The sequence below is a fragment of the Ochotona curzoniae genome, unplaced genomic scaffold, assembly GCF_017591425.1.
Source record: "Ochotona curzoniae isolate NIBS_2020 unplaced genomic scaffold, NIBS_Ocur_1.0 scaffold_4505, whole genome shotgun sequence".
Taxonomy (NCBI): domain Eukaryota; kingdom Metazoa; phylum Chordata; class Mammalia; order Lagomorpha; family Ochotonidae; genus Ochotona; species Ochotona curzoniae.
Window position 1 is genome coordinate 48332844 of NW_024467118.1, and position 14965 is coordinate 48347808.

Below are 14965 nucleotides of genomic sequence, written 5' to 3' on the forward strand. Positions count from 1 at the left end.
AGGCAGAAACTGTAGCAGCTGAGAATGGAAGAATTTGCTATGTAATTGAATGGAAGATTTTTTAATAGTATTAATATTATATATTACCACTTACTGAGGAGATTTTTAAAAAGTTGGTAAGTTTGTTTCTTTAAAATTGTTTCTTTAAAGCAATTGGGTAGTTCCGCTACTATAAGAAAATAAGAATCAGGGCCTGGCACTGTAGTCTAGCAGCTAAAGTCCCAGCCTTGCATGTTTGGGGATCCCATATGGATGCCAGTTCTAATCCTGGCAGCCCTGCTTCCCATCCAGCTCCCTGCTTGTGGCTTGGGAAAGCAGTGAAGATGACCCAAAGCCTTGGGAACCTGCACTCATGTAGGAGACCCAGAAGAGGCTCCGGACTTCTGATTTCGGATTGGTGCAGCTCTGGCCATTGTGGCTGGCTGGGGAGTGAATCAACAGATGGAAGATCGTCCTCTTTGTCTCTCCTCTCTGTATATCTGACTTTGCAATAAAAATGAATAGATTTTAAAAAAGATAAAGAAAAAAAATAAGAATCAAATTCTAAGGATTTTTTAAGACCAAATTTAAAAAGTTCATAGACCAAATTTAAAAAGTTCATAATATTGAATAATGCTGAAGAACATAACTGATTTATTTCTATTTCCTTTACTGAGCCAGAAAGTCTCATGTTGGTACACAAAACCTTTTCTAGTCCCCGAACTCTGGTATCATGTTTTAAGGAATATGGATCTCTCGGCTTCCTTGCCTGGCTGTGAATTTTTCTGATTGGTGGATATGAATCCATTTAGTTTCAAGGCATGTCTGGGAAAGGGCTGGTAAGTGGTGATGCTTGACAGCCTTTCTAGAAAACATTGTCTTGTCTGGGCTGGCACCAAAGCCTGCAGTTCCAACACTAGGAAGTCATTCTGGCCACTCCCTTTCTTCTGAGTATGGACTTGTGAGGTCTTTGATTGAGACAAAGGAGGACAGCCAGAATTCCAGAGTGTTGGGCACCAGGACAAAGGAGCAGGGAAACCAAGCATGGGTCACAGCAATCAGTTCTGTGGCTGTTCGTGTGAAGGATTTGATGTTGAGGCTGCTTAAAAGAAGGATGCTATGTTTTGTGTACTCATGAGGAACGTGATTTCAGCAAGGTCCCTTCTTCAATTTCATATTTGCATGAGATGTTCTTTGTGGGCAAAATTTGCATGGGCTTATCCTGCCCCCTTCCCTTGGGGAAAACTGACTTTTCTGGCCTAACCCAAGTTCGGGCTGGCACCTCTACAAGCACAGATGGAGACAGGCCTTTTGAAGGCCACAAACCCCAGCTGCTTCAAGAAATGCAAGGTTCCAAGAAGTAACAAATAAAAACCGGCAGGGACTCCTACTTGGGTATCTGTATGATGAAGGTCAGCACACTCGTCACAATGGACTCACCATTCTGATTTAATTAGACCACAAAACAAAACAAAATAAATGAGATTTTTGCATTCATAACCAAAACCTTCCGGAAATCCTCCTACCTCTGCTGGCTTTCAAAATCAGTGCTGTACAACAGGAAACAAAGTTGAATAATAATAATAATAATAATAATAAATGCTGTTTGTTTCCCAAGGTGTGTTGGTTATATGAATGATGGCTATGGGGTCAGGATGGCTCAACAAGAGATTTATTTTTATAAATAGGAACTGCTGAGCCCAAGTGGAATCTCTCTACCTTGCACCTTTCTCTGTAATATATTACACTGAAACCCGAATTGTAGGGCTATAACATTAAGTCCCTCTTTTTGTTCAAAACCTGGTTTTTAATTCACAAGGTATTAAATAATAACTCATGATACCCTAACTCAGGCTTGAGCCAAACAGAAATTTAAGACAGAATGTTTTTGAATGTCCAGCATAGGGTGCCGAGAATGTGTTGCCTCCCATCTGTGAGTGCTGTCACCTTGTACCAACTGAATGACCACGGTTGTACATTACACACATAGTAACACGCCTTTTCTTTCACGAGTTTCTTAAAAGCTGCTGAATATAAAATGCAGTGGTAATGAAACAAGCTGAAACAGCCCTGGAATTTAGTTTTTGTGTTGTGATCCTATCATCATTTACATACCTGAGAATATAAACAAAAACTTTAGAGAGACTTTGATGTTTTCCACCTGAGAGGAGTTTTAAATGATTGCTATTTCTAACTTGTTCTTTTTGTGGCACAGGCACTTGCTCAACAGGAGCACATTTCTGCTTCTGCTTTGTGAGAAATGGTTTCAGGAGAGTGTGCTTTTAAAAGGGTGCAGGAGACAGGATGGAAGAGGGATGTTCAAGATGATAAAGGCACCTGCCATGCGCCACAGCACCAGCCATGAGCTGGAGTTTTGGTAGTTGGCTCTTGCCCAGGTGGGCAAAGCCTGGGTAGTAACCCTGAGTTCTGTGTGTGCTTACATAGCCATGTAAAGCTTGGAGTGTAAATGCTACTTTCCAAGGGCCTTGTTCCTAACTCCAGACTAGCCAAAAGGTCAAAAGGAAGTTGACTTCTGAGCATTTCCCATGAGAAAAATGGAGAAAAAAAAAGAAAGAAAATTATTAAAGACAATGTGTAATACTAGAAATTAAGCTTTAGCATCAGAAAAGAGGAAAATTTGAAAAGACATTTTTCTGGTGCTGTGGGAAGTAATACGTAAGTAAATGAAAGTGTTTTAGTATTGCTGTCTTGAAGACACTATTAAGCATGCAACTTTGACTTGTCATGAATAACCATCTGGGTCTACCGTTACAGCTGGATCTGCTTTAACCGTCTCCATTGTTCCTCAGACAACCAGTAGAGCAGAGAAGGAGAATCACTGCAACATTGGAATTTTTCCTTGTATATAAATCAAAATATTCTCCAAAATAATGAGTTTCTTCTTAAAATGAGCTCCTGCCTCTGTCACGTAAGGTGGGACTATTTATAATTTCCTTTAATTTAGGAAGCCTCATGTTAGTCACTTTGGTGTTTTTGCACCTTCCGTCTTGGTGTATCCACTACCCACTGGGCAAAGGTTAGCACTGAATTGAGAAGATAAGGAAGATACTTACGGTTCCCCTCCACCTTGGATGTTTTCGTGAGTAAACATGGGACGCTGTGGCTGAAATGAAACGATGTTCAATGTCATCAGAGCTTAAACTGGTACTAACAAAAAGATAATTGAATAATAGCATGGTGCTTTTTTTTTTTTTTTTTACATTTAATAGTTCCTGTTGTAAAAAACCAAAAGGAAAAAAAAAAAAAACCACAGGGGTTTGGCAGAATCAATAATTAAAGTTTTTTGAAAGATGCTTTGAGTCAAGTAAAAATAATCCAGGTTCAAATGCTTTGAATACGTTGTAGTCTGTGCAAGATTTTAGTAAACATTGGGGTTTAGTCCTATTGATTTTTCAAAGGCCAGGAATATGGCAAGAACATGGACGTCAGACCACTAGAATAAAAGGTACAGATGGCTTCATATTACTTGATGCTTCAGTGTTTTCTCGGACAAGCAGGAAATGAGCACTTTTAGAGCAACGACAGAATATCCACACACTCTTTCAATTTGTCCCTCCCCAACACCATTTTCACACAGAGCACAGATGAAGATCTCAATGGCAGACATCCCATGCTACATTTGAGTTGACATTCTCCGTTCTCCATGTGGAGCAGACACATGCAGGCTTAAAAAGAGGAAACAGAGAACTTGAAGTAGAACTGAACAAACAATATCCAGGTAACATGTAACATTTTACCTTCGAAGAGAAACATTGGTAGGAATTCCCAGTGCATTGAACTCTCAAAAGAGTTTCCTTGTTTTTTAAACTAAGCATCATGACCAGTATCTGTAATAGATACTTATAATATTGGAAATGACAAGCCTTGGCATCCCATACATACATTAGCATAAATAGTTCACAGAATGAAAGTTAGAGTGCTTGTTGAAAATGGAAACTCATACAGACCATCTAAACGTTACCTGTTAGGGGGAAAATGCACAAACTCATTTATAAAACATTTCCAAAGCATTCCTTTGAAGTTATGGTTACAAATGACAAAATCAGAGTCTGCCTGCAGTTACAGACTTGACTCTGATGATAACTGAAGAAGTTCCCAGATCCGTGGAGCCAGATCTTGGTCATGAGTGGGTTATTGATGGGATGGAAATATTCTGAAAATTCACACAGGAACTCACTGGCGCAAGCCTGGATGCTACGATCAACCCCAGTCCTATGTTTTTACCCACCTACTTCCTGTCCAAGCTCTCTTTCTAGCATGACATTGAGTGCTTACAGTACGAGTCGGAGCAGGTACTAGCTGTACTCTAAGAAGTGTTACTCAAAAGTCCATGCACTGAACACAGAAAATTAAAAATATAGATAGAACCACTGGATATCTATATGACTTAACAGTATGAAATAATTGATTCCTGTAAATAAACACAAAATTATGAACACATATTTATTATTTATTATTAAGAATACAGGATATATTGCTTGAGCCATTTCTAAAGTCATTTAATTCAAGATGTTATTAAGTAAACTTAAAATATTAAAGATATTTATGACTCCTGTATAAGCCTGTTTCCTGTTACACTTCTTCAAGCTTTCATCCAATCAAGCTCATAAATACATGTTTAAATGCAGAGATAAGATTTGTATATATCAGCTGTTATGAAAATGACTTTCTAATAATTTCTTGGTTTAATTTTATTTGTCTATAGAATAATGCTCCCTCACATGTGTTTATATGTCCTGATTTACTTAACCATTTCTCTCTTTTTTGTTTTTAAGGATTAGTCTGTCTTTTTTTTTCCCATTGAAATAAATAAAATAAAATGCTACAAATAATTTTTGTACCAAGAATCATTTTCTTGTTTTGAACTATTCCTTAGAATCAATTCTGGGGAGTAAAATTTCAGGCCAATCAGTATGCAATAGGGCCACATTAATTTGAAAATGCTCTTGTTAGTGACCCCTCAAAATGCCAGGAACACAAAAATTGCCTTTAGGAAATATATAATATGCTACATTTTAAATCACATACCAGGATAGCTAATATCCCGTTACCGAAACAAGTTTGGTACTATTTACAGTGCATAACAAAGCTACGAATAACAAAATGTTAGTTGGTGTTAGTAGAGAACGTTATGGAAAATATATTTCATCGTGGTATAAAAACATATGTCTATTTCCATGCACTGAAGGCATTTTAATATTTCTAAATCGAGACAGTTATCACTTTCATAGCATGACATTCAGCACTTGGTAAAATTGGCTGGTCTAATGATTTGAATTAGTACTTGAATGAATTCATTCAGATAGCATTTGACCTGCAGAGGGATAAAATGGCGTGGACTGTCCCCTTCCGGTTTTGGCAATGACGACCGTATGGCCGTGGGAAGGCATCTCAGCTTGTGTGTTTCTGGTTTCACTGAGGGTAACAGGCCGAGTAGCTTTGTTTCTCTCTGAGAGCTGATAAAGGAATTCCCATTTCCGCAGCTCTGCTTCCTCTGCCCTTTCAAGCTCCCATCATTTGCCTGGCACAATCAGTTGTCAGAGAGTTAGGGCAAATGATATTTACCTGTTGATTCTCACAGTTCTCCGTCATGTAAAGACAGTAACGGTAATAATTCAATTTTATTTGGCAGATTAGCAGACCAAGGCCTCAAGATACTGGATATATTTCTTAACATGACCGGTTAGAAAAAGAAAAAACAAAAAACCAGAATCGTAATCTTGACTTCCACGCTCCATTAATGAAAGATTACTATGACGGAATACATGGTATAAATAGTTATTTTTGAGGTTTAATTTCTCCATCCAGCGGTTTGGGTGTTTGAGAAAATTACTCCAGTCTAACTTTTGCCTTTCCTTTAGGACGTGTCTGCACTTTATCACCACCTAGTGGTAATACGACGCAATAACAAGCTGGAAGCTGTTGTCAGCCTTTGATCAGTCTTTGCCAAGTGCCTTTTGCCTGGACTCACTTTGAAAAGATAGTTTAAAGATCACAGAAGAAGGTAGGATGGCAGCTTTTCTGTTTTTCTGACCACATTCCTCCTTCCCCATGTTTGAAAATTTTAAGAAGAAGGCACCAGTATTTTTGGCCTGTGTTTATTTCTATTTTCACCACCTGCTCAGTCACTTTTATTACTCAGATCCTCTCAGTAGTTTGGTGATAAAAATAGAACAATGTACATCTGTGACATTCAGGGAGGCTTACATCAACCTACGTCTTAAGAAGAGGGTTTTCAAGTCAACACGTTGCAAGCACTACTGGTGGGAATGTTGAGCAAGAATTGTATCATGCCTATATTTCTGTGATTATTATTTAGGACTATGATAAAACTTAGAAAATCCACAAACCACCCTGCCAGTTCCATTGTATCTTAAATATTTCACTTTTTACTTGGCAGTGTAGTAGTTTCTTTTTGTTGTTGTTTAATGTTAACTGAGAAGGGAGACAGAAGAGGCATGCATTTTAAATAAGGCTAATTTTCAAAGCCAGAACTAGCCATAAGCCACTGTTTGTAAAGAAGCCAGTTTGAAATCTCCTGGAATCTTTGGCATCAGTGTAATATGTGATTCCTTTGTCAGATGATAAGATACAGGCTTCCTGAAAGCCATCTGGCCAGCTAACCTTTTACAGATGCATCTTCGAAGGGTGAGTGATACGCAGCATTGGATAAAGGCTATCACTTTATATCTTAATGCATAAAGATCATGGAAAGCAATATAAGCAGCTCTAAAGTTCTATTTTTTTCCCCTGAAACTTTTAATTGCAGTGCTTGTCAACCAGAGTTGGATGAGCCACAGTGCTATGCTTCTGTCTGTTGTTCTACTTTTGTTTCTTATAAAGGTAAAATGCAACTTGGCATAAATTTAAAGGAAATAGAATATGTGTAGTTCACACATGTGTGCATAATATACAAATAGATAATGTAAAAATCTGGCAAAGAAAAAGCTGAGGGTGACTGCAAGCCTGCCGTCTCACTGACCAGGGGAACTCGGGAACGTATGAACCATAGCAAACGCTTTCTTTTTGTGTTGGCTCTCGACTCCTTTCAGTGACTTTGAGATCCCTACATTCCTCTCTCTGTAGGGCAACAAATTGAGATCTGAGTACGCAAAGCAAAAAAAAAAAAAAAACCAACCAAACAAAAAGACATAAACACAGAAAAGCATTTGCATCTTTCCAAAAATTGAAAAGAAAAATTTCTTTGAAATTAAACCCTGGAGAAGTTGACATGCAGAACCACAGCTTCACAGTAACAGGATTCAGACAACCCACTCCAGGAACTGATGAATCTTTAGGCACAAATGAAAATCCCCAAACTCCTGGGTTGAGTTCCTCAGAATCGAGAGTACCAATTGGGATTCCATTTATTTTAAAGTACAATGGCTATTACACAATTAAGGTTTAAAGGAAAAGTAATGGAGTTTTTAAATTCAGAGTTGGCAAGAAGTTGGGAGTACCAAGAGTCTAGAGAACAGCATTGGCCAGAAAAGGGGAGTGGATAGTGCACACATCACCCGGGCAACAAAATATTTTGAAACAAAGATCATGGATTTCTAAAAGTCCGAATGCACTGAAGGACACAGATACAAACATTACTGAAAGTGTGAGTTCGGTTTATAGTTGCAACAGTTGTACTAAAAACCATGACTGGAAGGCAACAATTTCATACAGACATAGAGGATGGACACAGAACACAAGGTGCACCACATCCTTATTCATACAGTGGAGAATTTGACCATATCCTTCTGGGGTTTGGAAACCACACAGGTGAGAGGAATTTCATTGCCCAAAGACTTAGGATAGGATCGCTGTGCTGAATTGGTTTCTAAGCTCACCAGCAGTTGGCCGCTTCAGCATATGTGAGAGCATCTGCTGCCAGCCCTCCTCAACTGCCAGTTCACTACAAAGACAATTTTGGAAAAGCCAGCCAGTGGGGAAATAAGGTGGTTGGAACAACCAGCATGAGGACATTCTGACCCTACCCTGTGGGAAGCGCTGAGCCCTCTGATGGGGGAGCCGGAGGATCTCCTAGACATCACTGGGCTACGAGGAGGCTTACCCAGGACAAAGAGCTCGCATTTTAAACCAGCCTGGAAAAGCCAATAGAAGTGAGTTAGTTCTCGGCTTCCTTCTACAGCTCTCTGGAGTTTTCCTGCTTTGTCTTTTCCATGCACACACTGCATGCCAAGCTCCTGAGTGCAGCAGGGCAGGGAGCATTCACAGTATGAGAGCTCCTCTGCATGCTCAGTCTAGAACCACACCTCAAGCACAGCTGCTAGTCGCAGGCATTGTAAAGAAAAGTGTGTAGAGAGAAGTTGGTATCCTCATGATGTGTGCATGTGGTGTAGATGGCCAAGAACATATATACAAAATGGGACCTCTTTGACTGCTTAACAACCCTCATATCTGAGATGCTTTATTTGTGCTTATACAGTAAGTACAAGGTAGGGTCAGAAAATTTGCTGTGCTAGCAGTAAATTTCATGGACCATGTTGAACATTAGGTGAAGGCAAAATTTCTAACAGGATGCATAAGAAAAGTTGGTATGGTTGAGGGATGATAGCGAAACACAAATTAAGCACTGAATATGGTGTTAATTTAAGCTTGATTGTGTTGGTATTCCTTTGAAGTAAGACTTTTAAATATGACAAGGAATAAGCAATTCTTTTTGTGTGTATATTTTATTTTCTTTCCAATAGCAGATAGGATCTTTCAATGTACTATCTGGTGTCTGGTTTGGCTTGAGAGAACTTTCTTATGATTAAAAGGCTTTTAAGTAAAAGCACATGACCTTCTTAATCTTTATTTAGAAAAACTTTTACTATCATTAGTAATGACTTATTTCAAGTCCACGGTCTCTTGAGATGAATGTGTTTAGAGGTTTTGTTTGTGGTTTGTGGCAGAGAATGCGGCCTGATGTTCTCTAATATCCATTCTCATCTTTATTCTTAGTACTGGGACACGGGATAGTGGGTAGGCCTGGGCCATTCTGAATAAAGATGGTCTTTCCTATATTTCCTGGTAGCTGGGTGTGCTATGAGATAAATTCCAGCAGATGGGATAGATACAACTTCTGAGAAGTGGCTTCAAGAGAGAGAGCACAGCTGCTTCTCTTCTGTTGTCCCTGCACATGACAACCAGGAAGAGACAGGTGCTATTTTGTGCTGCAAGGTGGAGGCTTCTCATTGAGGATGATGCGTCAACATGTAATGGTACCTCCTCAATTCCGTGACGATGGGAGAGCCACCATACTGGTATGATTTATGTGAAAGAAAATCATATGCCTTCTTTGTTGAAGCTATGATTGTTCTGAGGTTTCCAGCACTGATGTTATCTTGACTGATATGAGGGTTCTATAAATATCAAAGCTCTTAGACCAACAAAAAAAAAAAAGTGAATAAATAGCAGCTGGAAAAATCGCCTGAACATACATGTATTGGGGGCCTTGGGGCCTAATTTCATGTTGTAGCACGTTCTCAAGGGGGATAACCTTCTGATGAACTTGCTTTAGGGTGATGAGACTTCCTCGTGGAACCCCAACAACTGAGAGCCTTCCTATCCATGATGCATATCCACAGCAAACACGAATCCACATCTGACATGTGCTTTTTGGAAGGAATCCAAAGCTCAGCTCACAGAGGAGTTGAGATTTGTAATGTGTGTGTGTTTTTTTTTGAAAAGCCATTATTTCAAAAACAGATGCTCAAAAGACTAGGGAAGATATTGGATTTAGATTTATATTCCAAACTCATAATTCATTCTGTAATCTATAAAGCAGTAGTAAATTTTACTTTTATGGAATACTTTGGATTGCAGATGACAAATCTTATTGTCTTAGAAAATACTTTAAAAGAATTAAATGACAGTGAATTAATGTTGGCTAATTACACAATGATTTTGATAGAAATGTAATGATTTCATACATATTATATTATTCTTATTAAAACAGCATTAAAATTTTTTATTTTCTCTTTGCTTTCAGCTCTAGGTTGCTTTCAACCTTGGTAAAGCTCATAATTTACAATATTCCTGGAATGGAAAAAATAGAAAATTCTCCTAAAGGACTAAAATTGGCACAATTTGTTACTGGGTCAGTATGAGGGTAGACTATAATAATGGCCTCAAATATGGAGTTGATTCAACTTGTGTTTATACTGCCAAACATGAATAACTTTAGCCAACTTATTTTTGCTGTGACTAGAAAAACAGATTTGTAAGGTTTTCAAAACTCAGAATTTAAATCTTTAAAAAAAATCAATGAGATTAAAAAACATTTCCTCTCATAATTTATGAAGAAAAAAAAATCTATTGTATTTATCTGGAATAAGCTTTGAGGGCTAAGTTCATGGAAACTGAATTAAGAGATAGGTTTATTTTATTGCAAAATGATTTTTAAATTCATGCACCATGTCTTAATCAGATACAACTTCTGTGAATTTCATGCATTTCCCTCATATTAATATGTAGCTATTAAGCAAGTTTTAAAAATGTGTTTGTGATGAAAACTTTCAGTTAGTCTCTTGCTAGCAATTAAAACCTAAAGAGTGAAAGAAACGAGATTGGTTCTTCCATGTAATAAATATTTTTAAATCCTAGTTCTAAAATTTTCTTAATTTTATGAAGGTGTTCCCTCCATTTTTTTTTTCTCCCCAAGAGTTTCTTTCAGGGCTGGTGCAGTGGCATATCACGTTAACCCTTTGCTTGTGATGCCAGACATCACAGACTAGCACCTGGCTGCTCCACTTCTGATTCAGCTTCCTGCTAATGGCCTGTGATAGCAGTGGAATCTGGCCCAAGTCCGTGGGCCCTGCACTCATGTGGGAGATCCAGAAAACGCTCCTGGTTCTCAACTCCTGGCTTAAGATTGGCCCAGCTCAGATCAGGGGATATCCAGGTTGGGTTGACTGTTCCTACTGGTGCATGCATAAGCCAGAGTAGGTGTGGATTGAATGGAATTTGCTGCAGTATCAACTGGCACATGCTGGCATGCGGCGGGGGGGGGGGCAGGGTTTGGCAAATTATGTCAAGTTAAACTTCAGAACCACCAAGAGAGTGCAAGATCTGGGATGGGAGTGGGCCCAGTAGTAGTGAAACAGTGGTCACTTCCTTCTTAGGTCGCCACTCTGACTGGTGATCATGAGAACCAGGACTAGGGCAGGCATGGCTAGGCAGAGTGGCACCTGCTAACAGGTGTGCCAGCTGGGTAGTGAGGCTGGTTGGGTTGAACTAGGCTTAAATGCCCACTTACATGTATGAGAGTTGAATGGGATTGGAACAGACTGGACCAGTCTGCTGTACAAACTGGGGGTAGACCTGGTGGGGGTTATTGTGGGTTTTTCCAACTGAGCTGCAGCTCCCACTGGTTTGTGTGAGGACCGAGTATGTGGTGGGCAGGATTGGGCTGGGCTGCAACACCAATTGGTTTGTGTAGAAGACACAGCTGGAGATAGAACTGCCCCAGAAGTTGCAACCACCAGCATGTGCGTAAGTTGATTGGGGCGATGGACTGTGCTGGACCTGTATTGGCAAGTACACACAAGAATTAGGTCTGGGATCACCTCAGATGGAGTTTCTGTGGGGATCCCCCCAGCTGAACTACTGGACTCAGAACCCCAACCATGGAGAGAATTGCAGGTTCCATGGTTTGACTGTGGAGTCTATATGTCATAGCTGGGCCTCCTCAGTGGCTTAGACGGAGCATTGGACAGCATATCCTGGTGCACATGGAGGATATGGTAGTACATTGGAGTCTGCAGAGGACATGTGGTACTATAACAGAGGATGGAGGACAGAACAAATTGACCAACTGCCCCAGCCAAGTGTTGGTAGTGAATACCTGGGCAAACAGAGACTCTTAGGTAGACTATGTAAACCAGTGGATTCTGTAGAGATTCATCATGCTTGGAGTGGCGAGTAATTCAGAACTGTTGACCTATCAAAATCTCTTAAGCAGGACCCTCAGAGGCCCCACAGTGAGAAACCTGGGAAGGTGCTGGGTCACTGTCCTCCATCCCAGGGTATAGAGGCATCTGGGATTCTGGGTGTGGCTTCTTTCTTTATCTCCCTTGTCTATATAGGAAGGAAAAAAAGAGAATGTGCAAATAATGGTCTCACCCACCTTCCTATAGCCCTTAACACTTATCACCCTAGTTAATTATGTAAAAATCATCTAAATAAATAAATAAATCTTTAAAAAAATTACAAAAAACCAAAACGATTCACCCAGATCTGGCTTTTGTAGCCATTTGGTGTGTGAACCAGTAGACAGGAAATCTCTGTATCTCTTTCTCTCTCTCTCTACAACTGTGCCTTTCCAATAAAAATAAATACATATTTTTTGAAAGTCTCTTTTGAATTTTACACCCAAATTCAATCTCACAGATGTGCTTCTCTGTTGGATGGATGTAGTGACAGGGAATTTGGAGAGTGTAAATGCCACTTTTCAGGCCCTGGTGCTGTTTTGTTTAGGTCTGGGTTCAATCAGACCCATAAAGTGTTGCTTATCTTAGAGATTCTTATCTTCTGCTCAAAATATCGAACTTGTATGAGGGCTACTATCCAAAACCTTTTGTCTAAAGGAAAAAAGGTGCAGGATCACTCTGAAAACAAATTTGTCTTTGATCATGCCAGGCATCCATTTTCCTAAAACAAGGTTTAAGTGGTGTCTTCAGGGCATCCAATACCAGCAGAGCTGCAGCCTGCAAAGCTGAGACGGATGTTTTATCAACTGCTTCAAAAAGGATCCTTCCTGCAACCTCTTTTCCCTGTGTTTGTGGAAAAACAGGGTTCAAAACCTCGGATGCCCAACATCATCCTGCCCTCAGGCTCGGCAGAATCTGCTCATGGGTCAGAAAGGCCATGAGGCCATGAGGCCACCAAGAAGTGCTGGACGGCGACGGGCACAAAGATGAAGTCTTTGCATGTGATGGTTCTCACGTTGACTCTCAACTTTCTATTTCTTCTAATCTAATGATGACATTCTATCATGGTATAAGCTTTAGTTCTGTTATTTGAAATATGGGTAAAGCTGCTCTGCAAAGTGTTGACGTAAAGGCCATGCTAATGATGTTAAAAGTTAGTGATCAACACTCACAGAGCTTTTTAGATCTTGTAAGATGAGACAAATCTAAGTGCATACATGTAATTAATGTTCATTTAAAGACATGCAGTAAACCACACTCAAGATGCAGTTACCTTAGATTTTGGTGAGTTTATCTCCTGTTGATAAGAGGATTTAGGAAGGACAGGAGGAGAGGAGGGCTGGGAAGGCTGAGAAAGTGTGAAGACCAGGTCAGAAGCAGAGGTCAAAGAGGAATGAAATGCAGGGGAGGCAAGCAGACAGCTGGGAAAAGGTGCAGTCGTTCCATCTCCCGAAGAAAATGAGGGTGGCTTAAAGATCGAGGAGAGACAAGAAGCAATTATGCTTGTGTCCAGGAAGAGGCTACATGCGTTTTAGAGAATATCCTTCAAAGTTCAATCACTATAAAGTTCTCAAAAATCCTAATAGTGACATTCACAAAAAAGTTTCACTTCGAAAGCAGGAACATTTTGTTTCCAATTTGATTCAGCTTCCCAATAAGCTTAATATTTTGGATGTATGTGGCTGGGGATCTGAATAATTCTATAATACATTTATATGATGGCTTCTTTAGAACATACAGGGAATGTCACCTGAAATCCTGCAAGGGTCCCTCACTGTTTGTTTGCAGAAGGTATTAAATAGTCAGTATGTCACAACACTGGAGTGGTTAGGACCACTGTGTGCACTGTGACCAGCAGGTTCTCAGCTCGAGGACAATGGTTCACCTGGGGAGTGCCTGCCCAGGCAGATAGCTTTACTTATGAACCAGGCCATGCAGCCAAGCACACCCTGATGTTGGTTCAATGAAAAAGAAAATCTATTATTGAAATGGGTGATTTAGAGACAACTTTGACTTACTGCAATGAATTATCTCTGGTCAGAAGTAGTGTTACCCAGACCCAGGCATGGCTGAGTTATTTTGAATTTGAGCAATCATGGAGGAAAATGCCTTGCCAAGTGGTGTAATGAGAACCATTCTTTTCATCTCAGGATTTTTAATGTTTGCCAGAAACTATACTTACTTTTTAATTCACAGAATACATCTGTGAAAGATTAAGTTGTTGCTATTTTAACAATCATTTATAAGTTAACAACTTATGACGTTTCTCTTCTGGGTGAGAAAACAGGCAAGCCTTAGGATTTTGTGGGTTGCAGGGGTCACAAGTGCACTGGTCATTATTTATCTCTAGGGACCTTTTTTTTTAGTGCCTTTATATTAATTGTCACTAGGGTCTTAATAGCAGGCTATGGGGCTTTCTAAGTAATTTTTATTTTTAAAGAGTTTAATGTAAATAAATCATGGAGACTATATTGAATCTACTAAAAGCTAAAAAAAAAAAATCCCTAAAATAACTAAATGAAAAAGAGATCGGGGGATTTGAATGCATGGTGATATGACATGAATCATTGCTAAGTTCAGTACTTGCAAAAATTATCCTTGCTTTTTAACCAATAAGAGTTATTTTTTTTCTTTAAATGCAGTAGTTCACAAAGTACAGTTTCAGAATATTTTTCCATGGTTGATTAAAGCCATTGTCTAATGTCATTGTAAAATGAGAGTTCGTAGAATAGTAAGGCGATAAGAGCTCGACTATTGGATATAATTATGCACATTGCAATATTACACTGCACAGATTGCAATGACTTTTAAAATACAAATTTATATTCATAAAAAATAATGGGATTCTATGATATGCTTACTCTCATAAAATATGTCCCTGTATTCCTTACTTCTACGTTTTTATTTTCTGTCAGGAAACCTGTTATGTTAAGGTGAAATCAAAATAGATACTTATTAATATGATTAACTGTACTAGCTAATTGTAGTAAGACTGGTTAGTTCTACAGTAATCAGGCGACATGAAAATACCTCATTACTGG

General features: G+C 39.3%; 1 protein-coding gene across 5 annotated transcripts in view; it reads right to left on the reverse strand.

The window, feature by feature from the left end:
- The window catches only part of SORBS2 (sorbin and SH3 domain containing 2), a 178944-nt gene that overhangs the window by 5629 nt on the left and 158350 nt on the right, over positions 1-14965 (reverse strand). For all 5 annotated transcript variants that reach the window (XM_040965938.1, XM_040965941.1, XM_040965942.1 and 2 more), the window contains one exon: positions 3054-3103. In XM_040965938.1, the coding sequence (XP_040821872.1) occupies positions 3054-3103 (50 nt within the window). The remainder of the gene's footprint in view (positions 1-3053; positions 3104-14965) is intronic.